Source organism: Lemur catta, chromosome 2 (assembly GCF_020740605.2).
Source record: "Lemur catta isolate mLemCat1 chromosome 2, mLemCat1.pri, whole genome shotgun sequence".
Classification (NCBI taxonomy): Eukaryota; Metazoa; Chordata; class Mammalia; order Primates; family Lemuridae; genus Lemur; species Lemur catta.
This window is the reverse complement of record NC_059129.1, coordinates 49490817-49517744: the sequence shown is the minus strand read 5'-3', so window position 1 is coordinate 49517744 and position 26928 is coordinate 49490817. Positions and strand designations below refer to the sequence as shown.

General features: G+C 52.9%; 1 protein-coding gene and 1 non-coding gene across 2 annotated transcripts in view; one reads left to right on the top strand and one right to left on the bottom strand.

Annotated features, from left to right (window-relative positions):
* The first annotated feature begins 443 nt into the window (after nucleotides 1-443).
* LRFN2 (leucine rich repeat and fibronectin type III domain containing 2) overlaps nucleotides 444-26928 on the top strand; it is a 39672-nt gene continuing 13187 nt past the window's right edge. The window contains exon 1 of the mRNA XM_045542109.1: nucleotides 444-1843. Coding sequence (XP_045398065.1) covers nucleotides 444-1843 — 1400 coding nt within the window. The remainder of the gene's footprint in view (nucleotides 1844-26928) is intronic.
* LOC123633689 lies at nucleotides 24805-24909 on the bottom strand. Its single transcript, XR_006733712.1, has one exon. It is a non-coding gene; the product is annotated as a U6 spliceosomal RNA (small nuclear RNA).

Here is a 26928-nt window from a genome sequence, read left to right as displayed (position 1 = left end):
ATAATGGTATGGTATCATCCAACCATCTGTCCATCCATCCATCCATTTCACAAATAGTTATTGAGCATCTAGCATGTTCCAGGCACCGAGCTAGATGCTTGGGATAGCAATTAATAAAACAGGCAGAAGTAGCTGCCCTCATGGAGCTGCCCTACCTGTCTAGTAGGGCAGACAGGAAACAGCCAAAAAACATCATAAATGAGTAAATTAAATAGTATGTTAGAAGGTTGTAAGAACTAGGGGAAAAAGGAAACATGGAACTGAAGTAGAGAGATTGGTGCAAGAGATTAGACCTGGCATGAGCACAGGCCATTCTCTGCCACCCCCTAAGGCGAGTGGTTAGTGTGAGGGAGGAAGCTCTGGGTGAGGACATTAGGAAGTCTCCTCTTGACCCTGACCTTGTGTCCCTCCCTTCCAGGCACCACGGCCTGAGTGACCAGACCATGGAGACCCTGCTTGGTGGCCTGCTGGCGTTTGGCATGGCGTTTGCCGTGGTTGACGCCTGCCCCAAGTACTGTGTCTGCCAGAACCTGTCTGAGTCACTGGGGACCCTGTGCCCCTCCAAGGGGCTGCTCTTCGTGCCGCCTGACATCGACCGGCGGACAGTGGAGCTGCGCCTGGGCGGTAACTTCATCATCCACATCAGCCGCCAGGACTTCGCCAACATGACGGGGCTGGTGGACCTGACCCTGTCCCGGAACACCATCAGCCACATCCAGCCCTTCTCCTTCCTGGACCTCGAGAGCCTCCGCTCCCTGCACCTCGACAGCAACCGGCTGCCCAGCCTCGGGGAGGACACCCTCCGGGGCCTGGTCAACCTGCAGCACCTCATCGTGAACAACAACCAGCTGGGTGGCATCGCTGACGAGGCCTTCGAGGACTTCCTGCTGACGCTGGAGGACCTGGACCTCTCCTACAACAACCTCCACGGCCTGCCCTGGGACTCCGTGCGGCGCATGGTCAACCTCCACCAGCTGAGCCTGGACCACAACCTGCTGGACCACATTGCCGAGGGCACCTTTGCCGACCTGCAGAAACTGGCTCGCCTGGACCTCACCTCTAACCGGCTGCAGAAGCTGCCCCCAGACCCCATCTTTGCCCGCTCCCAGGCTTCCGTGCTGACCGCCACGCCCTTTGCCCCGCCCTTGTCCTTTAGTTTTGGGGGGAACCCTTTGCACTGTAATTGCGAGCTGCTTTGGCTGCGGAGGCTCGAGCGGGACGATGACCTGGAGACCTGTGGCTCCCCTGGGGGCCTCAAGGGTCGCTACTTCTGGCACGTGCGTGAGGAGGAGTTTGTGTGTGAGCCACCTCTCATCACCCAGCACACGCACAAGCTGCTGGTTCTGGAGGGCCAGGCGGCCACGCTCAAGTGCAAAGCCATCGGAGACCCCAGCCCCCTCATCCACTGGGTAGCCCCCGATGACCGGCTGGTGGGGAACTCCTCAAGGACTGCTGTCTATGACAATGGCACCCTGGACGTCCTCATCACCACATCTCAGGACAGTGGTGCCTTCACCTGCATTGCTGCCAACGCTGCCGGGGAGGCCACGGCCACGGTGGAGGTCTCCATCGTCCAGCTGCCACACCTCAGCAACAGCACCAGCCGCACCGCACCCCCCAAGTCCCGCCTCTCGGACATCACCGGCTCCAGCAAGACCGGCCGGGGAGGAGGAGGCAGTGGGGGCGGGGAGCCTCCCAAAAGTGCCCCCGAACGGGCCGTGCTTGTGTCTGACGTGACCACCACCTCCGCTCTGGTCAAGTGGTCGGTCAGCAAGTCTGCGCCCCGCGTGAAGATGTACCAGCTGCAGTACAACTGCTCCGACGATGAGGTACTGATTTACAGGTGAGCGAGCCGCTGTGGCAAAGGCAGGGAGGGCGTCTGGCCGGGGAAGCAGCAGGTGACAGGGAGGTTTTGCAGCTCTTCCCTCCTATGCCCCTCTACCCCAAAGGTGGCTGCGGGGATCCTGGGGCACACTGAGCCGCCTGTGCAGGTAAGAGGGGACAGAAGGAGCATCAGCCACAGGTTAAGAAGGAAAGAAGCCACACCTGGGCGGCCTGAAGAGCTGGGTGTAGAAGCACCGTGCCTCCCAGGTGGGTGGCTGTGGGAGATGGTCATGTAGCTAACCGCCTCCTAGTTTTCTGTTCTGAGCCACGTTCTCACGTAAGAACAAGGAATAGCCCTCCTGGCCTGCCTCAGTTTCCTCATCTATGAAATGGGGATAACTCATACCTAACTTAGGGCACTTGGTTGCAGGTAATTGAATCAAATTGGCTTAAAACAAAACAAAACAAAAAGGCAAGAACAAGGGAGGGGGACTGTGTTGGCTCACGTCACTGAAAGTCAGGAATCTGCTTCAGGCTCAGCTGGATCAAAGGCCCCTAGAAGCATCCTGTTTCCTCCCAGTTTCTTACCTCCCTAAGGTCCGTCTGCCTCTGGGTTGGCTTTACCCTCAGGAGTCTCTGTCCTCTGGGAGCCCTCTGCTGGGTCCTCCAGGCAGCCCTAGAGCCCACTTGGAGCTCTAGCGGGAGAAGAGAATCCCTTTCCCACTTGAACTCTGATTGAGTCAGACCAGCTCGGGTCTGAGAGGTAGGGTCATCCTGTCCACCTGTGCTGACCTCCCGGGCCCTCAGTCTCCCTCTCTGGAAGTGAAGACAATGATGTTGATTTTGAAAAGTTGCTGCGAAAATCAAGGGGTCATTTCCTAGGTCTGGTGGGAAGAGAGGTTGAGGGTGGAAAGCCTCAGTAGAATTGCATAAGTCACTCAGAGGGAGGAAGGTGGTCACAGGGTGACAGCATCCCAGGGGGCCAGGGTGGTGACTGCAGATGTGTTCCCCTCCCACACCAGCCCCAGTTTATATGGAACATGAGGGACACAGCCTAGAATCTTCCTACTCAGGGAATGCCTGGTATCCTCTGCAATCCTGTGTGTTTTATGGTATGTGTGTAGCATGATTATTCAGAGAAGTGGTTCCACAGGCTTCACCAGGCAGCCAGAGGGTCTGTGGTGCAAGAGAGGACAAGAACACTTGGTCCATCATTGAGGTTTCCACTAGCCCTGACTTTCTGAGTTGAGGAGTCTCTGATGGGAAGCTGTGGGGAGAAGAGCACATGAGGAGGACCAGGGTCAGTGTGACCGAGGGCCGAGGGTGGGTTCGCCATGGACACTGCAGTGGGGCTGGGAGCTCCCTTCCCTGGCAGCTGCTGGGCAGGTCTGGAGAGCACTGTCCCGTCTCAGGATGGAGAGAGAGCGGCATCGGAACTCACATGCGTATATGCACATACATAGAAGTATGTAGATAGAGATAAATAATTAAACTTAAATACACATAAATGTGTATTTCTCATTATAGACGTCATAGTCTTTGAGAAAAATATAAAGAGAGAAACAAAAATCACCTGTAATCCCACCATTCAGAGTTAACCAGAGGCATTCGGAGCGTGCCTCTCAGTTTTATATCAGTTCAAAACGATATTTATGATCAGCCTATTGTATACTTTTGTATCTTAATTCTTTCCACTCAACATTACAGCTTGCTCAGTTCCCATGGTGTTAAAATATTTTTTGTTTAGCTGTACTGTAATTTATTTACCCAATCTTCTCCTGCCGGACATTCATGTGGTTTCCTATTTTTCAATATTAAAAGTAATAGTGATGGATATTTTTGTACATAAATATATTTGTGGAACGTCAGTGAATTTAGCATATTTCCCTATGAGGTGAATTACCGGTTTATGAGTAAATTATAATCTTTATACATGGCATATAAATATTTATTTACCCTCTTGCTAGTGGAAGTGCCCATTTGGACCACACTTTTTGTCAATACTGAATATATAATTACTTTCATCTCTGCCAATTCTAGAGGTGAAAAATGGCACTTGTTTTAATTTGCATTTCTTTGATAACTTGTGAGGTTGACCTTTTGAAAATAAGTATGTTTCTTCACTTGTGAATGTATTATGTGGTCTTGACTTTGATAAAAAGTGTAAAGGCGAGAAGCTACAGGCTCTGAGGCTCGCACAGGCGTGGGCGGGGAGACGCCGCCTGCCAGGGGGAGAGACGCCGGCACCAAGGGGGCCACACGCTAAAGTCGCCAACGTGCGCCACTCCCAGGGGTCTCAAAAGTCCGGGGAGGGGTGGGGAGGGCTGGGGATGTGCTCTGACACTCAGCCAAGGCCGGAACTGAAACTGCTTTTGTTTGGTGATTGAGAACCTGGAGACGCTAGATTTATAAATACGTAAATAAAACGGAAGCATCAGAAACCTCGCAATAAAAAAATGCAGCTAACAATGGTGACTTCCTCTGAGAGCTGGCCGTGAAAACTAGAAGAGATACAGCATGGAAAATTCTTCAGATAGTGTGTGGGCACCTAGTAAGCACTCGAGGAATGTGGGTTATTGTCATCAGCGGTAGTAGCAGCAGTGGCGAGAGCAATAGTCGTATAAAGTAAGACCCTTATCTTGTCCACCATCCTGGGGAAGGAAGCAGAAGAGGAAGATTAGATATCTAATTCAGTCTTTTCTGCAAGAAGAGAAATTTCCAAAATTGTACAGAACAAGGTAAGCCTGAGCCTGTAGCCCGTGAATATAACAGCAGTCACTCTTGTTGCAAGCCTACTGTGCGTTTCACAGGCAGTACCTCCTTGAATCCTTCTGGACACAAAAGGCCAGGGGAATTTTTTTAAAACCTCTCCCCAGGTCACACAGCCCGATAGAGGCCGGGCTGTGATTTGAACCCAGGCCTCTGGCTTCAGCGCCCAGTGGTCACGCCACTCACTGTCCTAAAAGGCAACATGGCTTGAGAGAAATAGGAGACTCTAAGAAAGACCCTGGGGTTTTAGAGAACGAATTGCCCCCATCAGAAAGAAGAGACGGCAGCGGGCACCGCACTCAGGTTTTAGCAGGGAGGGCGATGTATGAGAGAGGGGAGGAAAGGCCTGGATCTGAAGGCGAATATTAAAGAGGAGCACGTGTGGTACAAAGAGAGCGAAAGGCAGCGGCACAGGGCTTTTTTAGCTTATGTTCACAGCCAGAGAGAAAATGCCGGTTGGGAACGAGGCTGCAGTGAGAGTTAGACGAGAGGTGGAGCCTGCAACCTCCCTCTCGCCTCTGTCTTCCTGGCAAGCCCGGTGGCAGCGGCAGCAGCAGCTGCAGTGGCAGGAGCGGTGACGGCACAAACCCTGGGCAACTCCTGCTGGGCACCGCTCTGAGGGTTTTATGTGTACTGACTCATTTCCTTCTCACCAAACCTGAGGAGGCAAAAACTATTATTGCCCTGTACATGTGAGAAACTCGCCCAGGGCATTCCACCGTGGGTAAGTGGCAGAGAGAGACTCCCAATCTGGGCAGCTTGTATGTTTGCCCAGAGCCTCCACCTGGGAAGGACAAGACCAATCCCGAGGAGAAGGATGCTGAAGCCCGACAGACGTGCCTCACAGTTCCATACATGAGTTCTCGTCCCCAGGCCCCGGTGGGTCCCACGTAGGTCAGTAAGGACTAAGGAAACAGGTAGACGAGGTTTGCAAGCCTGTAGTGGTGATCCTGAGATAGTATAGACAGAGAGACGCCTAACATGGGAAAAGGGCAGATATTCTGCTTTTCAAAGAATAAACTTCATAAAGCTTAGTGCGCTATGCTGGACATGGAATCCCTGTGAAATTCTAGAAAGACTTTCTCACCATGGATGGCTGTGAGCCCTTGGGAAAGAATGCTGACCCCGTGTGGATTCAGTAAGGGCAAACCCTGCCTGATTATGAAGCCTTCTCTTCAGGAGAGGCTGTGGACCCGTAGTCTCAACCTTTTATCTGTCATTCACAAGGGCAGCACTCCTCAGGGACATCCCTCCTTGCCTGGTGATTCTCCACTTGACCCCCCGCCCACCATCTCCATGGGGGAAGTGGACCAGCATCTCTGGGGTGACAGGTACACTTGGAAAATGTCCTAGGAGTTTCCACTGGCTGTGAGTCACTACCATAAACAGAACATGTCACAATTGCATAGGACACTTGACAAACCCTCATGCTGTCTTGGAGACAAAAATGGAGAACTGTAGATTGATGAAGTGGACTGGTAACTGGCCAAATCACCAGGTTAGTTAATAAATTGATGTGAACATGCTAGAAAGCCTTTGGTTTCTGCCTCAATATCTGCCCCCATTTCTGTAGGGTTCAGTGTGTTTTCTACCTGACATGGATAACCACGTCGGAAGTGTGCTTGGCAAATTGCCATGTCCACAGATTGTCTGTCTGTCTATTTATCTTCATTGTGGTTCAAGGAATCAATTGTAAGTGCACAAGTTCAAGGTGAGGAAACTATGGCTTGACTAGAATTTTGTGTGCAAAGGCTCAGAGTTGTGGTTGATCTCAAGAACATCACAGCCACGAAGTGACGGAGCTATTGAAAGACTCCTATTGTTTTTAGTTGTGTTAACAGAAGTATAGTGCTCAGAGCAAAGTAGGTTATGGTTCTACTGAGTCACTAAAGCTGGTCAGAGCAGAGCTGTAATATGTTTACTCCAGTCTTGGTGCTCGTGTTTACAAACTACAATGCATCCAGAGGGCAGTTGATGAGAATGGGATTCTGGGAGTGCATGTGAGATGGGTAAAGTCTATCCTGGAGATGAGAAGACTTAGAAAAGAAGTCCTAGCACCTTCAACTTATTCAAAGAATTTGTGGGTGGAGAGAGAGAAACACACACACACTCAGACTCACGTGTTGAAGAAGGCATTGGCCCATTACAGGAGCAAAATTCCAACAGCAATAGCTTTATATACCTCTTTCATTGCTCCCCATCTGGTTATGAAATGATCTGGCTTCGTCTCTATCTTCCTCTCCAGCACGTGGTGTTCACGTGTATTGATCTCTGTGGGCCTAGCACTTAGGAAGTCTCAGCCCTCAGTGGCTACTGAGACAACACTTGGTCACCTGGACGGATTGGCAATGAGCACCAAAGCCGCCCAACAGCAGAATTAGTAAGAGCTGTCACAATGCGGTGAGTTCCCTGTACCAAAAGGGCTCCACAGAACCTGGCTGACTCCATCCCAGGGGTGCTGAGCAGGCAGCCTGACTTCCAGGCAGGAGGGGAAACATTCGACTTAAATGATCCCAGTCCCCACAGTCTATGAATCCACTTAAGACTTTCATAATCCCATGACCAAGACAATATGGCTTCCACAGCTGCTCAATCCACCTGCTGTTGCCAGTTGGGGCCACTATGGCATCTTGCCTCCCAGGGTTAGGGTGCCCTGGCTCATAGGCATTTGAGCTCCAGGGCCTGAGGTCAGAGAAAAAGACCTGGCAGAGGCTCAGAGAATCCAACCAGACCTGGACACAGGTCATTGGCAGGTCACCAATGACTCACCTCAAGGTCCCACTGAAGCTCTGAGGAGCTATAAGCAGCATCTGAAAACACCAGGCTCTAGTCTACATGCCAGGAAGAAGCAGAGGTGTGGGTAACCCCAATCATGGAAAACTCAGCAGGATTTGAATTAGGCTATGAAGTTGTGTCTTGACCTTTCATCAGACACAGACTGCACGTGGGGCCAGGCCTCTTTCCCTTGCGGCTGGGGAAGGCTGGCGGTCACGTCCCTCAAGGCCAGGGCCTGCCCTTTCAGGAAGGGGCTAGCATTAGTGGGTACAGTGTCAGAGGGGAGAGGAGTAAACAGGGGAAGGAGAAGGCTTGGAGAGTGCAGTCAGAGGGGCCTCCTCTACCTCCCAGAGAGAGCAGCAACCCATCCCAGCTTGGCTTCATCCCTGGTGTGACACGGAAAGTTAAGTGCCCTGCATGTCATTATCAGCACAAGTGACATTCACAAACACTTGTCTTTAAGAGTCGTCATGAACATCTGTCACCAGGCGTGATGTTGGAATGGTCCCCAGGCGGGCTGCTCCTACAACACAGCTTGTCGGGATGCGGCCTTGCTCTGTGACGCTTGTTTTGCTGCCACCCTTCCATGCAGGGAAGCGAGGGACTGAGAAGAAAGACCCCATCCCCAGCCCGGCCCTATCTGCAGGCCCCCACTTCATGCTGACGTAGCCCCCCACCCAGAGGAAACTGGACCATCCTACTGAGTTTTGTAGGGGGGGGGTACGTCTTTTACTGCTGCTCTGTCTCCCATCTGGGGAAAGGGCAAGAGGGCAGATTCAGCCAGTTTCCACCCCATCGGGATCTTATCAGTCAACACCTCAGTGGAGCTGTGTGCCCGCCATGAAAACATACCCATCTCTACCATGAGGTGGAGGGAAACTTACTAACGAACTGGCATCTCAGGATCTGGGGCTGCCAGGGTCAGGTGTTCCCTAAAGGAAGAGAGGTTATGCCAGGGACAGGATCTGCCACCCATGGAGGGAGAAGGCTCTTTGACTCAGCTGCTTCCCCAGACAATCTGGATTGTCCTAAAAGAGCAGGTTTAAGCCCCCGCAGGCAGAGGAGGAGAAAGGTATAAAGGAGGAAATTAGGGCAGATGGGGAGGGAAGGCAACTCCTTGGTCAGATCCAAAATCAAAACTGGCCTTCCTTTCACTTTATATTTCTCTAACGTTTCTCAGACTGTTGAACTATTGAAACATGATATCTACAAGTGGCGATGGACAACACGAATAATATTGGGCCCATTTCGTGGACGGTAAAACCAGTCTCAAGCGAGTTGAGTAGATTTCCCCAAAGTTTCCCAAAGACTAAGAAATGTCGTCTCCCATATCCAGGGCCCTTTCTGCCATGCCATGCGCCGTGCTGCAGGGCACATCTCTCTCAGGACACAGAGAGTTTTTGTGAAGGCTGGAGACTCAGGGTGTGGGGGGGACACCAACTCTAACTCTCTTTCTGGGAAGTCTGGGGTAACATGCTGGAAGTCCACAGGGATTTTCTCCGTCGGCTTTAGTTGAGACTCACTCGGTCCCAGCAACACTGGAGCAAACAGGCAATGGGGGTGCCATGAGAACCTTTACTCCACCCGGCCACCTGGGACCAGCCAGCAGAAAATAGGGGCAGGATGAAGATTTCTGGGTTCCACACCTCACAGGTGAGCCACTGTGAAGTAGCAAAGTTACTAGAGGCATCACAAGGAAAAATGAATCTGAAGTTAGAAATTCAGGGTGGCAATTAGGATGAACAGAAAACTCAACCTAATATGACTTAAGCTCGTAAGTGTTTATAGGTCCCTCATGTAAAACAAGTCCTGTGGAAGGGAGTTTAGGTCTGGATTTCTGGGTAGCATGGTCATGGGGGGCTCCTTCTGTTTTTCTGCCCTGCCGTCCTCAGCATACAGTTTCTGTCCTTAAGGTCACCTCATAGTACAAAATGGTTGCTAGAGCTCCAGCTATCACATCTCCCTTTTATGCAGCAGGCAAGATGAAAAGAAGAGGGCAAGAAGGCAAAGTAGGAGGTCTGTCAGAAGCCCCACCCAATAACTTCTGCTCACATTTCATTGGCCATATACTTCTGCAAAGGAGGCTGATAAATGCAAGTTTTTTGGTTTTTTTTTTTTTAAAGCTAAGCACAATGTACCCCCAGTAATATAGAGAAGATAGGAAGGCAGCTAGTATTTCCACAACCTGGGTTTATACCCCAACTCCATCATTTCCTAGTCTGGGAACCAAATCACTTCACTGCTCTCAGTCTTCAATTTCTTATCTGTAAAATGGGAACAGAGATTCCTTTCTGCATATTTCATAGGATTGTGATGAGGACTGAATGAAATCACATATGTGAAAGAGCATCCTTCATGGTCAACTATGAAGTACTGGATGCCAATAAGTATGTTTTTAGTGAGAGCCTTCTCACTTTCCCTTCTCGGACCCTTCTTCTTGTCCCAGTTCCCCAGCCTGCCTCTTGTGTCTCCATTTGTCAAAACCACAAGAGCTGTAACCCTAGAAAATAATTTGATAAGGTTTTAAAGGATCAAGGTATAAGGTATAACCCCTTTCAGAAATATTTGCTGTTCACTTGGGAGCTCTGAAAGACCCAAAGGAGTGAATCTCTAATGGTGGAGTTTTTAAACCTGCAAGAGGCTTGTGAATAGGGGAGATATTTGTCAGGGCACCTCTGAGAGTGTCTCAGGTCGTGTCACTGTCTTCTCATCCTGCACCTATCGCTCTGCCCAAGAAGGTGACACCACTCAGATTCAAAAACCTTCAGGGCATGTGTTCAGAGGTGGCTAATTTCTCCACTTGTCATTCCCTCCTCCCTCTCCAAAAGTTCTGGCTGGAGACAGCTCTGAAGATAGAATAATTAGCAGCAGTGAAAAGATTGCAGCGTGCATCTAGCATCCCTCTCTTCCGAAATGAGACTTTTCCCTCTCCAGGAAGAGAGAACCGGAGAGCTGTCCCTTGTTGATTTTACGTGTATTTGGTTAGTTTGGAGGTGGAGGTGGGGATATTGTTTATTCCATACCAGGAAAACTCCAAAGAAGGTTTGCAGAGGGAGGGGTTGGGGACCTGGGGACGGTGCTGGCGGTGGTGGCCATCAGAGCACACCAAGCACTCGTCTGACAACTGGACTTTCTCAAGCGTGTTCACAGGACCCGGCTCCGTTCAGGCTCATAGCGGACAGGGCTGGGGGAGGAGTTGTATCCCCCCACCAAGACAGAGATTCTGAGTCAGCTGGGGCTGGTGCCTGGACACGCGTGTTTTGGAGGGTCCCCCAGTGATTCCGATGTGCACTCAGCGTCAGGCCACTGTGCCCAGTGACATCGGGAGTTTGGGCAGCACTGGTAGGCACAGATGTCAATCCACAGCTAGGGGTTTGGTCTCTCAACCTCTGGTGAGGGAAGAAGCCGGGAGGCCTGCGTTCAACCCCAGCTCCGCCATGCGCGACTCATCCCACCTCTCTGAGACTTTGCTTTATCCTCAACATCGGAAGACAGATCTCTTCTCTGTGGGGTTATCGCCAAAGAGATAACGTACGTGCAAACGCTTTGGAAACAAACACGCCATGTGCATCGCGGTTGCTGCAGCCATTCTTGCGACCCTGCACTGAGCCTGAGTGATTAATACAAGGAACATGGGATCAGGGGCGCCAGGCAGGGGCTCTTGTCATCTCCCCTCTCCCTCCTTGTCAAAGCCTTAGCCTGCTCTTCTGCTAAATGGGTAACAAATAACTGCCCTGTCCACTTCACAAGGTTGTTGTGAAATTGTGAGATGAAAGAAGGACATTTTGTAAAGTATGAAGTGCTTCTAATAGAGATCTGACCTCAAAGGTTTTTCCAGATCTGAGGGCTGTTTCTGTCATTCTGTCAGAGCATTCCAGAGGGACGCGTCCAGGGCTGGATGGGAGCTGCGTGAGCTTCCGGGGCTGAGCAGGCCGTTGGCACTATCCCTCATGTGTGGCTCGCTGCCCCTGAGTTTATCTTCCCGGACACTTTTCTCCACGCCCCACCCCCACGGGAGTTGCCGACCCCAGGAGCAGCCCTCAGCCCTTAATGGAGTTGGAGGATCTAAGCCCCAGCTTCCTCGCCCTTGGGGAAAGGAGGAGGAGGGCAGCTCTGGGGCATGTTCTGCGCCCCCTCCCAGAGCTTCCCAGCAGGGTGGAGCCCCAGTGGCTTAGCAGAATAATACCCTGTGTTAACTTCCTTCCCCGCTTCCTCCCCAGAGCTTCCGGAGCCACCTCCCAAGTAAACTACTGGAGCTCAAAGCCTTGTCTCAGGCTCTGCTTCCGGGAAGCCCAAACTAAGTCAGGGACCGACCTCCCGATGACTCAGCCCCTGTGACAGAACCCCCAGAAGTCCTACCCGCTGACTTCAGCTGCTGCCTCGGTGGATCTCCCCGTGCACGCTGGAGGCTGCGGAGGGAGATCCCTGCCCAGGCACGCGGCCTCCCCGCCAGATACAGCCCGTGTTCTGCCGGGAGTCTGGGAGAGGGGAAGGGCTGGAGAGGGGACGACCGTCAGAGCTGCATGGGCGAGAGCACCGTCGTCGTCAAAATGTTGGCACCTGCCCACACGCTCCCAGAAGCCAGCGGCCCGTCTGTAGCTGGGGCCAGCTGGGCAGGGAGCTGACGGGGCCGCCGTGAGTGCTCTTTGCTCATCTCTGGGGCACCGAGGCCCCGAGCGACGCAGGGGAATGTCTTGGTGCCTGCCAGTTAGGCCGTGGTCTGGCGTGTGCGTGTGTGACAGGAGTGGGCGCCTTGTGGGTGACAGAAGAGTTCAGACGAAAAGTCAAATTAGCGCCCATCATCTGCAGAGTCTCCGAGGTGGGGTGGGGAGCAGGAAGAGTGGCACAAAGCACAGGGCGTGATGTGCCACCCCAGGGTGAAGGCAGGGCCGTGCAGACTGCAGTGTGGACGAGCGAACTCATTAACTATTGACAAAAGAGAGCTATTTCTAGCCTGGGTGGGCTGCAGGGATGGGCTCGGCTGCCCTGTGGCTGTGGGGCTGATGCTGTGCTGGCAGTGCCGACCCCGCCGTGGGGACAGCGGGAAGGCGCCCGTCATGAGACCGAGCCTCACCGAGATCTTAAACACTGAACCTCCCACCTAGGAAATTAGTGATGGCACTAAGTTAAGGAGCTTTACAGTTTAGTAATTGGCCCCCTAAAAGGTTAAAATGTAAATGGACTTCTTGGTGAAATCTGTCCACTTGAGCTTTTTCGTGAGCTAACTGAAGGGCACGCTCATGCCTGGGCCGGGAGGAGGGTGTTCCCGGGGCTCTGGGAGCAGTGAAGTGACGTGAAGTGTAGGCTGTGTCCCGGGGCCAAGGTGGGACTTGGAGGGAAGAGGGAAGGGGTGACTGTCTTAGGGGGAACCAGTGAGGAGAGAGGCAGAGGCAGGACTGATCGGGCCTACTCAAGGCCCTGCGAGGGCCCCCATGCATCAGTCAGTCACTGCCACTGTCATGCTGCGTAACAACCTCCAGCTCTAGGCGTCTTAGCACCACGCATGTTCAGTTTCCTTTAATGTGGTCACGTGTCTGCACGCTGGTTGGAGTTGAGCTGGTCTCGCCCGGGCTGGGCTGGGCTGTGCTTGGCTTCAGGCTCCAGGCCTGATTTACATCTTCCCTGTGTATCTCGTTCTGGAGCCCTGGGGGAGGGACAGTGGCTATCTGGGTACATTCCTGTCATGGCAAGAGCACAAACGCAGGACGGCAAGCCCAAATACAGAAACAAATGTCCAGCTTCCGTTGGTATCACATCTGCTAAATCCTAGTGCCCACAGCAAGTTACATGGCCAAATGCACTGTACTCACAGTCAAGCATGGTGAGGCGGTGGATGCATTGTTTTGTCACAGGCAAATGAAGAAACAGGGCCAACAATTCAATTTGCCACCCTTGACTTTCCTGGCAGGAAGGCTGTCTCTAGGGCAGTGGGTCCCAAACCTGAGCATGCGTGAGAATCACCTGGCGGGCTTGCCAACACGCAGATGCAGGACGCCACCCCTGAGTTTCTGATTCAGCAAGTCTGGCGTGGGTCTGAGAATCTGCATTTCTAGTACATTCTCTCAGGGGCGCTGATGCTGCTGGTCTGGGGACCATACTCTGAGAACCACTGTTCTGGGGCAGTGATGGGAGTTTATTCAGACAGGGGAGAAGAGGGCAGGGTGGGTGGCCGTGAATGTCACATGCTGCAGCTATGTTTACCAGGCCCTACTCCTGTTCTAAAGATGCTCCGTGCGTGCGCTCATTTGGTACTAACACAAGCCCTCTGAAGTGTGATCCTTTCTGTCATTTGACAGATGAGGGCTCGGCCACAGGGAGTGATATAGTTTGGATGTTTGTTCCCTCCAAATCTCATGTTGAAATTCAATCCCCAGTGTTGGAGGCGGGGCCTGGCAGGAGGTGTTTGGGTCCTTGGGGCAGATCCTTCATGACTGTCCTGGTGCCCTCCACGCGGTAATGAGTGAGGTTCTTTATTCATTCGGGAGAGAGCTGGTTGTTTGAATAGCCTGGCCCCTCCTCCTCTCTCCTGCTCCTTCTCTTGCCGTGTGACACACCTGCTCCCCCTTGGCCGTCTGCCCTGACTAGAAACTCCCCGAAGCCCTCGGTCCATGCCAGCAGCGTGCTTCTTGTACAGCCTGCAGAACTGTGAGCCAAATAGACCTCTTTTCTGTATAAATTGCCCAGCCTCAGCTATTCCTTTAGAGCAAGGCAAACGGACTAAGAAGGGAGGTGGTGTGACTTACAGGGTCCCGCAGCTCGGAGGCAGAGGAGCTGGGGCTCGCAGCCGGTGCTCTGTGCTCGCCTCGGGCTTTCCCCTGTTGGTGGGGGGAGCCAGGGTCCAGTTCTGAGGGGAGCAATGACCGTGGTGAGGAAGACTCTGGATTTAGAACCAGATATTCATTTCTTCAGTGAACAAATATTTATTGTCTGGCCAAGATCCCATGGTTGGAAAGAGATGGGCAAACGTCCTCGTCTGTAAGGGCTCACATTCTTATGGGGGAGAGAGACAAAAATTTAAAATTGTGCATTTAGAAAGAAAAATAAGCAGTGTAAGGAGACAGAGACTAGAGGGCTACTGTTGTATATGGGTGGTCAGGGATGGCCTTGCTAAGGAGTGACATCAGAGCAGAGACTTGAATGCAGCGAGAGAGAGCCAGGCAGGAGAAACAGCACATGCAAAGGCCCTGGGGTAGGAATGTACTGATCCTGTTGGAGAAGCAGCAAGGACTCTGGTGCATCTGGAGGAAGAGTGGCAGTGAATGCATTAGAGCAGTGGTCCCCAACCTTTTTGGCGCCAGGGACCAGTTTCATGGAGACAATTTTTCCACGGATGGGGGTGGGGGGTGCAGAGCTCAGACGGTGATGTGAGCAATGGGGAGCCGCTGTAAATACAGATGAAGCTTGGCTCACCTGCCGCTCACCTCCTGCTGGGCAGCCCCCCATTCCTAAGTTTCATGAAAGACAATTTTTCCATGAATGGGGGGGGCAGAGCTCTGCAGCTCAGTCTCTAACAGGCCTCTGCCCATTACCCGTCCCGGCCCAGGGGTGGGGACCGCAGCATCAGAAGACTGGGCAGGGCTGGGTCATGGAGCCCTTGGGGGCCATGGTGAGGCCTTGCATTTGATCCCGAATGAGATGGGAGCCACTGGGGGAACGGAAAGTGGGAGAGTGGCGCGATGCGATGAAGAAAGAAGATTCTGGTTGCTGCATGGAGAATACGCTGCAGGGGGCAGGGGTGGAAGCAGGGAGGCCAGTGATGGTTGCAGGGCTCTTAGCGGTGCCTTGAGACCCTCCTGCTCCTGAATGTCCACATCCTTAAAATGGGACAAGGACCTCTTCCATCCCTCCCCGTTTGGGCAGGAGGAGATCGGGGTGTGGGTGTGTGACCGGCAGGAAATGCTTGGGTAGGGAACAAAGCAGCGTGTTGTGACGATTTTTCTGGCAGAATCCTTGGGCCTGTGTCTGCCTGGCCTGGAAAACTCCCTGAGGCCCAGCTCGCGGCCTCGAGTGCAGCGGGGGGTCCGACCTCCCTGCGCAGAGCAGACCCCTCACACCATCCCGCCCCGCCCCTCAGCGGGCACTGCCCCCGCGCCCAACCCTCATCCTCGCGCTCTGGAAGGGAGCAATTATTTATGTTCTTGTTTAATTAGCTCATTAGGCGTGTGCTGCAGTATTTCTGATAATAAATCACCCTCTCCAGTGGCTCCTAAGTGCAGTTTTGCTGGTGCCTGGCCCTGGCCACGAAGGTGGCAGTTGTGGGTGTCAGGGTGGGCTGTGGTCAGGGGCTTGGTGACCGGGCTGCCTCCCGAGGCGGTGCAGGCAGCTGGAGCGGCTGCCGAGGCACCGGGCACGGAGACAGGGTCTTAGAAGCCGAGGTGGCAGCGGCAGCCGCAGCCAGCACTGAACACCAGAGAGATATTTTTACCACCCGTCAAAATGCCACTGCGTGTGAGCCTGTGCCAAGGGCTGCTTCCCAAGGCTGCCTTGCTCTCCTCCTTAAGCCTTGACTGTTGCTAGGAGGAAGGTCTGAGTGGAACAGGAGGCTTGGAAAATTCCCGGTGGGCTTGGCTGGCGCTCAGCGGTCCTTTCCCTCAGGGGCAGGGGCAGAAAGGAACCTTCCGTCCTGCAGCAAGAGTGCATAGGGTGGGGGCTACCTCCCCCAGCCAGGAAAGCAGGAGCGCCTGGGTTTAGACCCAAGCCCTACTCTTCCCCACACTGCCCAGAATGGGTGCAGGAAAAGGTCCCTGTTTAAATACACTTCCCTCATAGATCAGAGGACATAAAATTCCACCATTAGAAATGCACTTCTTTGCATCTATAATGGGCAGATACCTGGAATATGTTGAAGTGGTTTCCTCTGGGATTGGCTAACAGGGGATGCTGACCTGATGGAGGGCACAGTGGCAGCCCAAGCAGCAGCAGGAGGAAGTGAGTCAGTAGGGTCCTAAGGCTATCTGAAAGCCCAGTTCCCCTGTGTGCACATGTTGCCAAGGGTATGAGAGAGCCTAGGGGTGGAAGGGCAGAACCAAAGTCCTTGGGACCATTCCAGCTGCTTGTTCATTCCAACTATCTTGAACTCAGTTCTTTTGTCTTTAAAATGGGGCTAGTTCTTGCTACTCTCAGACAAAAAGAGTCTATAATGAGAAAGGTCAGTTCAATGTCATCCAGGCCAACTGTTTCCTTTCTCTGTGACTCTGTGTGGTGCCCACCATGCCTGCTGCCCATCCCTCCTCATTCCTGCCACCCCCTCGAGGTGTTGGCTGGCCCTGTGGGGGAACAACTTCCAGGGATGAGAAACCTCCCCTCTCCTCTTTTTCCAGAGCCCACACTGCTGGTGGGTGCCACTGGGTAAAAGCTTTTTCCTCATTACGGCCCCATAATCCATCTCCCTCCACTTCCCACCCTTAGATTCTGCCTCGAGATCTTCTCCAGGAATAAAATCAATTCTGTTCCATAATGGGTTCATTTAATTTTTGAAGATAATTCTCATGGTTCATGCTATTTTTTGGATTCAACATCCTCCTCCCCTGCCTTCCTCCATTCTTGCCTTCACCTGTAGTCGATCAAGAGGTGTTTATTTTGTGCTTATAATGTCAGGTCTGGGCTGCACTTGGGAAGGTGGCGGTGCGCAGGGCACTCCTGTCCTCCTGCAGCTTGCATTCCCCAGGGAGACCAACATCAAACAGCTATGCCAGGAGACATTCACTGATTCAGCAGCTACGGTTGTGATAAGTGCTATGCAAATATATGTGAGAGCAGGTCCTGGGGGACTGACCCAGCCCCAGGAGGTCAGGGAAGGCTTCCTGGAGGAGGTGACTCAGAAGGTCAAGTAGGAGCTCAATCAGTGAAGAGGAATGAGAGGGCTTGCAGGTAAAGGCTGCCATGTTTGTTTGTCTCTGGTGCAGGACAAGGCCTGGGGTATGTCCTGTGGTGCATCTCCTGGTCCCTTGCTTCTAATCCGTAGCAGGTTTTTGATGTCTCTCTGCCTGTGTAGGGTCCAGCAGCGGCCAGTACACTGGGTGTAGCCTGTCCAGAGCAAAGAAGACTGAGAAAGCCCCTCCCCAGCCGGTGACAGCCCCATCTGAAGGCAGCCTCCACACACCCTCGCTTCCTATGGTGCCAAGTCCCACATAGACAGGGTCCCCCCAACAAAGCCCCTCCCCTCACATTGGTCTGCGCCATCTTGCCCCTCCTCCCTGGGCTGTTCTCGAGACAGAGTGGTCGGGGCTGCGCTCAGCTTGGTGGTCCTGTGGGACGTATAACTGAAGTTACAGCTTGAGTGTCACAACGACCCATCCTGGGGGGGCCAGGCCTTCCAGCTCAAGCCTTTTTATTGATTTTTGATCTTCAATAAACATTAACAAATTGTACTTGTCTCATTTTATGTTTTTATGTTGCAAGTCATCCTGTATCTTTGGTTGGAAATAAGTGGATTATAAATCACGAGGCCAATTGATGGAATTAGGTCAAAGTACCAAGTAAATGCAGGTGGTTTCTGCCCTGATAATGGTGGAATTATAAGAGCCAACCGTTCTGGGAAATTATTCCATGCCAGTACTGCTCTGAGTGGTTTCTGTTTATGAGCTCACTTAATTCTTTCAACATCCTGACCAAGAAAGTACTGTTATTACCTTGATTTTACAGATGAGAAAACCGAGGCAGAAGTTGGTTGAGAAGCTTGCCTGAGGTGTCCCAGCTGGGATTTGAAGCCGGGCAGGCTGGCTCCAGGGTCTGCAGCTTGAGGCCTTGACAATGCACAGCTAGCACCTGTGCCAGGCACCGTCGCAGCCCCCAGGGAGGCAGGCGTTACTGTTTTGTCTGATTTACGGGATGGGAATCTCAGGGTCAGAGACGGTAGGTGAGCTGCCCAAGGTCTCCCAGCGAGGAAATGGCAGAGCCAGAATTCAAGCCCAGGCCTGTCGAGCTCCAAAGAGCTCCCGGCCTCTCCTTGTCCTCCCAGGACAGGAGGTAGGAGGGAGAGGGGGAGAGGGGTGTCTGGGAGGTACAGGTGATGTCCTCAGATAAAGGCCAGTGATGCCATCCCCTTCTATACCGCCCCCTTCCGAGTCAACCCCAGAACCCCCAGCCCGTTGTCACTCAGAGCCACCAGGAGGAGACAGGCGCAGTATGAACCAGCCCACAGTCAGGAGAAACAAGAGGAAACAGGTGAGTGCGTCAGGTGGGGTCTCAGTTAGACAGGTGGAAGAACTTCCGGCAGTGCTGGTGATGTCTGTTCTCTGAAGGCAGAAGGAAGCCGGCTGCTGGAAGGGCCTGGCGGAGTCCATCCGCGGCCGGCAGGCTGCTGTGTGCCTTCTGCCCTTTCTCCACGCGGGGGAAAGCGATGGCCGTGTCTTCGGGCGTCCTAATTTATAACTCGCCATTTGAACCACGGCTGCTCTGCCTCCCATTGCTGCCTCCTCCCAGACTGAAATGCAACCCGGGTCATGGTTCAGCCTAGTGATGGGGCGGGCTTGGGGGAGACAGGGGAGATTTATGGCTTGGTCTCTGCCCTCAATGAGCCATCATCCCCCAGAGCCACTGTGGCTGCTGCCTCCCTGGCCGGGCGAGGCCGGGCCCAGTGCCGAGGGGCAGGCGGCGTGCGGGTCTGGCGGATGGTGTCATGAATCTCTGACAGCCATGCGGCCCCCTGGCTCGGGGACGTCCAGTGAAGGCAGCAGCCGATAGATCACAGCTGGGCTGTTGACCTTGAGTCTTAAGCAAAGTGAAGAATAAAAGGTCATATTTATTCCATAATAGCCACGGGAGCTGAGAAATACCGAACGTGAATACAGACAGTGGTGAATCACTCCCCACTCCTGGGACTTTGGCAGATCTGTCCTCCAGCCACCTCACCCACGGGCGGCTGGGGTCAGTGTGCGCAGAGACGAAGAAAAAGATGAGAAGGGGCTCCAGGGACCCCAAACGGTGCTGTCTCTGGAATGCAGCAGCGCTAAGAATCACTGAGCTTCGTAGCTTCCCAGATGTAAGATCTCCCCATCTCGGATGTCGCCTGCTCGGCCAGGCTGTGCCTGAGCACCCGCTTAGAGCGGAGCAGCCCCCGTCTCCCACACACTCTCCTCCGCTCTCACCTGCTTTGCTCTTCCTTCTCGCCACGGCGCTGCCCACCGTCCAGCATCCTAAATACGTTACAGTCTGCCCTTCCCCCACCAGGGGTGTCAGCTCCACCAGGCAGGGACTTGTGTCACTGGTGGTCAGTGCTGTCCCCCTGTGCCTAGAGCAATGCCTGGCACATCATAGGTGCCCCACGAAAATTTCTTGGAAGAATGAAGGAGTCTGGAAACTACCTAAGAAATGGTCTAATTCCATTTCTTCCTCTTCCCTCCTCATGCAGAGGAAGGAGAGGGGCAGAGACCCAGAGCAGGGATGGGAGCTGCCCCAGCCTCGAAGCCTGGTAGGGGCTGCAGAGCTGGGAGAGGAGTCTGGGCTGGAGACTCCGGGGCCAGAGCTCCAAGTCCTTTACGGTCTGCGCTGCCCTTGAATCCATCAGAAGATGTCCTTGTCAGTCACAGTCTGTTAACCACCTATGGGGTCCAGGAGCTACACAGCCCAGGGCTGGGCAGGGGGAGGGGCTCACTGGCTTCCTCCCTTGATTTAAGAAACAAAAAAGATAATAAATTTACTGATAACTCACTTCCCAACTCAAAAGGGGCCCCAAAATATGGGCTCCCATGGCTGAGGAAGGTTAGGGAATTTTCCTTCCTGAGAATTTTTAAGGGGTGGGTCAGGAGTGGGGTGGGAAGTGTACCAGGCACCTTCACCGGGGGTACTGCCACCGTGCCGAGTTCTTCCCACAGATCACTCGTGCCGTCCTGGCTCGCAGGCTGCGACGAGCATGATAATGATAGGAAACCTCTACTGAACCGTGTGCCACCCTCTATTCTCAGTGCTTTTAATATTCATCCATCTAATCCGTCCAGCGGCCCTGTGGACTGGATGGCTTCTGTGGCCGTGCCCATGCTACAGATGAGAAAGCTGAGGCAAATATGCCGTCAAATAAATGCTCCCGTTCATTCGTCAGTGAGCAAAACAACTGCAGAGCCTGGTCCTCACGGGGGACGGGCAGCAGGCACAGTGAGGGAGTAAATGACTTAGGTGCTGGGAGGCGGTCAGGGCCGTGCAGAAAGAAACCACAGGGCAGGACGGGGCCGGTGCTTCGGGCAGGGGGTGAAGTGCAATATTAGCTGGGCGGCAGGGCAGGCTGCACCGAGAAGGCAAGACTGAGCAGAGACTTGGAGGAGGTGAGCCCAACACAGCAGTGCGGGAAGGGCATCCCAGCCAAAGGGAACAGCCGGTGCAAAGCCCCCAGGGCTCCAGCTTCAAGGGAGCCACCGAGGCCGGGTTGGCTGCAGCAGAGCGAGTGCAGGGCGGGGTATGGGAGGAGGGGCAGAGAGGGAGTGGGCCTGGATCCCTCAGGGCCTTGTGGGACCCTGCAAGGACAGTCTCAAATGCTCTCCCCTCAAGTACATGCTCACAGATGCTCACAGCCTCAGGCCAACACCTCCCCCGTCTCTGCTCACACACAGGGCTGCTTCCACACTGGCCAGAGCACGCCCACACAAACACCAGCCAGCGGGCGTGCACTCACACTCACGTGCTCACACACTGTACACACACACCGGCCAGTGGACACACACACCGCTCCCCCCAGCCCCCGATTCCATCCCACCTGAAGTGCAAGAGGAGCAGGTACGCACCCTCCTCAGCCTCACTCCCGCCTGCCACCCCGCAGGGCCTGTCCCCAGCTGGAGCAGGAGAGGGAGGAGAGTAGGCCAGTTCCTGGGGCTTCAGACCCCTGCACCCCAATAAACAGTGCTGGAGAGACTCCAGACAAAGTACAGAGGAGAGTAAGTCTATGATTTACACACATGATTACTTCCAGACTGAGAAGATCACAGGCCCATATGGCCATCCTCCAGGGACACCGAAGTGCATTGAGTGGCTCTAGTCTGTTATGCCCAGGCAAAACGAGGATGGTGCACCTCTGGGCCAGGCCAGCCTCCCCTTAAAGCTCCTGGCTAATGGAGAAATGCCACAGCTGTCATCTGCCCACTCAGCAGAGACCCCGGCCCCAGGACCACCCATGTCCCCAGATGGCTCACCTTCTGCCACCATGCGAGGTCCTGCTGGGAGATGGGTGCACTGGACGGTGTTAGTGTTGTCTATCAAAAAAGATAATAGATTGACAGGCGGACAGAGGATCCACAATAATAAAGCAGGTAAGCAGTCACTATACACACAAATGATTTATTGAGTATATATTGTATGCCAGTGCTTCACATACATTATTTCTAATTCTCATATGACTCTGCAAACTGAGTTTGCAAACTGCTTTTACAAATAAGACGACTGAAGCTCCAGAAAGTTAAGTAATGGAGTAAACCTATAGCCAGTCAGTTGTGCAGTTGGCATTTGAGCCCAGAGCCCAGGTCACTTTGGTGCTAACTCCTGTGTGCTTTCAGGGTTGGGGACCTGGTGCCCCCACTCCCATAGCCCTTTGATGCTGTGCACCACCCACCTCCTGCCTGCCCTTGCTCCTATCACCTCTTTCCAGTGATGTTCTTGTGGCATTCTAGGATGTTGGAAGTGGGCACTGAAGCACAGAGAAAGCAAGTGACGTGCCCATGTTTGCACAGCAAGTTGTGACAGAGCGGGAGTTAGAGCCTTGTCCATCCAGCCTGGACGGGAGGATGGTGGGTGGGGCAGCTCTGTTCCCTTGCCCTCCCTCCTGCTGACTCCAGGGTTGGGACTGTGGCAGGATCTACCATTTGGCTGGACAGAGTGGCCTCCCTGCTGCCCACCTGAGGTCATTACTCTCTCCACCCTTAATTAAATCCCTTCCCGGCCAGCCTGCTTGTTAGAGGCAGAGGTGTCGGGGGAGCATCAGCAGAATCACAGCCCAGAGAAGTGCTGAGTGGGCGCCTCCTGGCCACTGGGTGGGAAGGGCATCTCGTCACAGGGTGAGCCAGTGGGCAGGATGATGCAGCAACTCAGCACGCCCGTGTCCAGCAGGCAGCTCAGAGCAGCCCCCAAGGAAGTGCCAGGAAGTCTCTCCGTCACTCATGCACGGGTGCGGAGTGTCCTCATTATAAAAAGCAACGCCTTGCATTTGTGGATGCTTTACCACTTGCATACTGCATCCAAGTAGCCTCACATCTTAGTAGGTTTTCCCAACAGTCCTATGGTATAGCATCGACAGAAAAATCCAAACTCTAAAATAATTTAAAGAGGTTTATTCTGAGCTGAATGTGTTTGACCACAGCCCAGGGGACAGGTTCTCAAGAAGTCTTGGGAAAATGCTCCTGAGGCAGCCGGATTATAGCTTGGTTTTATACATTCATAGGGACAGGAATTACAGGTAAAACCAGAAATGTAACACATGGGTTCATTCCTAAAAGGTGGGACATCTCGAAGCCGTGGGCCTGCAAGTCGTAGGTGGGTTTTAGGGATTCTTTAGTGGCAATTGGTTGAAAGAGTTAAGCTTTGTCTGAAGCCGTGGCGTCAGTGGACAGGATGCCTGAGAAAAGGTAGTGGTCACTAGGAAGCTGAGTTAAGGTAAGGGGAGCTTCTATCTCTCATGCGATGCTGTACAGGAATCAGGTTAGAAAGTAAACCACATTATTTCGGGTTAATAAAACCCATTAAGTGAGATTTTATTGTTTGTAGGCATGACTCGCCAAGCCTCTTGGAAAGGAATTTGGGCAAAAGAAAAAAGGTCAGAGTTCAGTCCTCAATAGGTAGCAGCTGTTACCATTCCTGTTTGACAAAGGAGTGAGAGCTCCTTGTTCAAGATTGCTCACCTAGCCGATGGTGGGGCCAACGCTTGATTCTGCTCTTTAAACACCAAATCCACACTTCATCATGGCTGCTTTTCATTGCATAAGCATATTCTAAGCCCTGTATTCAGTACTGAACAAATATCATTGTACTTAATTTTCACGAGGACACCATATGATCAATATTATGAACCCATTTTTCAGCTGAGAAAACTGAGTGAGGTTCAGAGTTGGGAAGTTGGGAAGGGCCTCAGCTGGCACGGCACAGTCAGTAAGCTTCCTTCGCTACGGCACAGATTCCACCTGGGCACTGACACAGTTTCCTTCTTCCAAGAGCTTCTGATCTGACAGAAGGGGAGGATTGTACCTGAGGGAAAAGGTGAGGCCCCAGTACCCGTCCACGAAATACCGAGGGCTTCATTTCACCCTGATTTAGTGTGTTAACAGTGGTTTAAATGTCTGTGGGTTAAAACCTCATCCCCAGTGTGACAGTATAAAGAAGTGGGGCCTTTAAGAAGTGAACCAGTCATGAGTGCAGAGCCGTCTTGGGTGGGATTAGGCCCTTATAAAACAGGGAGCTCTGTCTCTCTCGCCCTCCCACCTGCCGCAGGGACGCGGCGAGAAGGCCCTCACCAAACCAAACGCCAGTGCCTTGATCTTGGACTTCCGGCCTCCAGAACTGTGAGAAAATAAATTTGGGGTTTTTTTAATCAATTACCCAGTCTGTGATATTCTGTTAAGCAGCATGAATGGACAAGACTAAGGGTCACCGCTGTTGTCATTGTAACAAAACCTAGTGTTTTCTGTTCACTCATTTGTTCCCAGGCATTGTGCTAAGTGTTCAGCACACTTGACCTCATCTAACCTGACGATATTCCTACACAGTAGGTGCCAGTGTTCCTGTTTAACTGAGGCAGAGAAGGCGAGGCAGTGTGCCGGGGGTCACACAGCTGGTCAGTGCGGGGGTGGGACGTGACCCCAACCGCTGTATGCACCACCACGCTTCATCTTCAGCAGCCTCTCCCCAGGTCCTGCTCCGGAGCTGCCCTGCTCTGCAAGCCTCAGGACGCATGCACAAGAGCAGGCAGACGGCCAGGGGCCCTTCTCCCCCACCCAGGACCCCTCCCCAAGTGTGCCCACTGCCCCAGGTGAGACAGGGCCAACCAGGGCCAGGACAACATGACCAGGAAGCCCCTGCAGTGGTGACTGCCCCCCAAGCATTCATCAGCCTCGCTGGAGTGACAAATAGATTTCCAACAACCTCTGCTCTCTTGCCTACAAGGCAGAATTCGCTTTGTGATAGGATTTTTTTTTTTTTTTTTTATTGTGGTAAAATATATATAATGTAACATTTACCATTTTAACCACTTTTAAGCGTACAGAGCAGTAGCATTAAGTACATTTACATTGTTGTGCAGCCATCGCCATCTAGAACTTTTTCATCATTGCAAACTGGAACCTTGTACCCATTAAACAATAATTCCCGTTTCTCCCTCCCAGCCCCTGGCAACCACGCTTCTGCTTATGTCTCTATGGATTCGACAACTCTAGGTCATTTACATAAGTGGAATCACCCAGCATTTGTCTGTTTGTGCCTCATATCTTCAAGGTTTATCCAGGTTGTAACGTATCAAAATTACATAAAACTATGGAATGCTTCACAAACTTGTGTTCTCCTTGGTCAGGGGCTATGCTGATCTTCTCTGTGTGGTTCTAATTTTAGTATAAGTGCTGCCCAAGTGAGCACTGTGATAGCATTCTTTTTCTTTTTCTTTTTTTTTTTTTTTTAATTTTTACCGGGGTACTAACATTTAGGTTACATATATCACATTTGCACCACCTGAGTTGGAGCTGCAAGTGTGCCCATATAATAAAGACATCTGCACTCAAAGGTGATAGTATTTTGAAGGAGGCTGGCGCTGACTTTGCCCTGCGATGCCCCCATGAAATTATGGATCTGCCAACTGGGGTGAATGATCAGATCGGGTTCACCCTTAGGTGGTGTTGACTTGGCGTCTGCTGGTTGTTCTAGCCTGTCTAGATGCAGCTGGTGGGGAATCTTCATTTTGCACACGTCTATGTTTACAACAAGGTATAATTGATCTGACACCTTCTGCGTTTTTTCTCTAAGTGATGAATTGTTGTTGAGCAAGCTCTTCTCAGCTCCTCTAGGAGATAAATGACAACTATCATCATCGTAGCCATCATTCTTGTGCTACCAAATGGCTCGGGGAAGGAGCAGACAGTTGATCCCTACTGCACTTAATTTCTCACACTTAGCACAGAAGGTTCATATTACTATCCCATTTCATACGTGAGGAAACTGAGGCTTGGAGAGAGGAAAGAAATGGTCTAGAGCAGCAATGCCCAACCTTTTGGCACCCAGCAACCTGGTTTCATGGGAGGCAATTTTTCCACGGATGGGGGTGGGGGATGGTGAGGCAGAGTTCAGGCGGAGATGCTTGGCACGGCTCCTAACAGGCCACGACTGGCACCAGGACATGGCCTGGGGTTTGGGGACCGCAGGTCTAGGGTCACAGCTGGTCGGGGCAGAACTGGCCTCCAAAGAGATATTTCTCTCTGATTCCAAAGCCCATACTCTTTCTTCTAAGACATGCAAACCCAGTCCTTGGGGACTAGAAGCTAAGGACAATTAAATACAGAAAAAAGTTCCATATCTGTAAAGACCTGAATGAGGAGACAGAGACACAGAGAGAGGTTACATGGGCTGGAGAGCTCGCCCGGTCCGGCTCCACCCACCGTGATGGGGACACTGCTTGAGAACAGAGTGGGAGTGGGGAGGCCCAAGGTGGCCCTGGGGAAAGCACAGGGCCCGTTCACTGACAGTCCGCTCAGCCTGCGCCGCGGTGGGATAGGCGAGAACCCGATGCACTCTTGGGGAGGCCGTGCTCCCGAGAAGGGTGATATTCCAGTGGGGGAATGGGGGGTCTGACTCTGTCCTCTGCTGCCCAGACCCCTCCCACCCGCAAGGAAAAGGGCCAAAGACAAACTGGCGTGCGATCAGACCGGAGCAGCTGGGAAGCAGGCTGGACACTGTGTTAAGAGGAAATGGTTGGGAGGAACGGGAATGTTGCTTCTGGAGAGGTGAAAACCCGAGGTGGGGTGACAGAGCTGCCTCACAGCTTGGGACACACTGACACGTGTGAAAGAAAGAAGCAAGCTTGTCTGGGATGCCCAGGGGACGACGTTAGGACTGGCGGGAGGAGGTAATGGGCTGTCAGATCACGGCCTCGTGTGAGCCACTCAGGGTTGTGCAGGGGTGACGGCCTGGCACATCCCTGGAAGTGTGTGAGCGGAGGGTGCTGACAGCCTGTTATGGGGGCGCTGATGACCAGGGTGGCTCTCAGGGCCATTCCCAGCCCGGAGCTCCTGTGGTCTGTGAACGGAGAGGGCAGAGGGAGGACTGGGAATGGCCAGTGGACACCGTGGTGAGTCAGCAGGAGAAGCACACGGACTGGAGTGAAGCGGTCCCAGTGCCCTGCACCAGGACAGACTGCCAGACCTCAGACGGCGGGGGCCTCCTGAGCCGGGCCGGGTACCTGCCCGCCAGCTGGCACCTGGCCTCATGCCTGGATTCCTTGCTCTGTCCTCTCTGGGGCCGCTGGACGGCGCCCTCGGTCACAATCACTAGCATAAACTGAGCGCTCACTAGGGATCAGACACCGCTTAAATTACAGGGATTGACTCGGTCCTCATAGCAACCCTGTGAGGGGGTCAATCATCTGCCCCCTTTGACGGGGAGGTT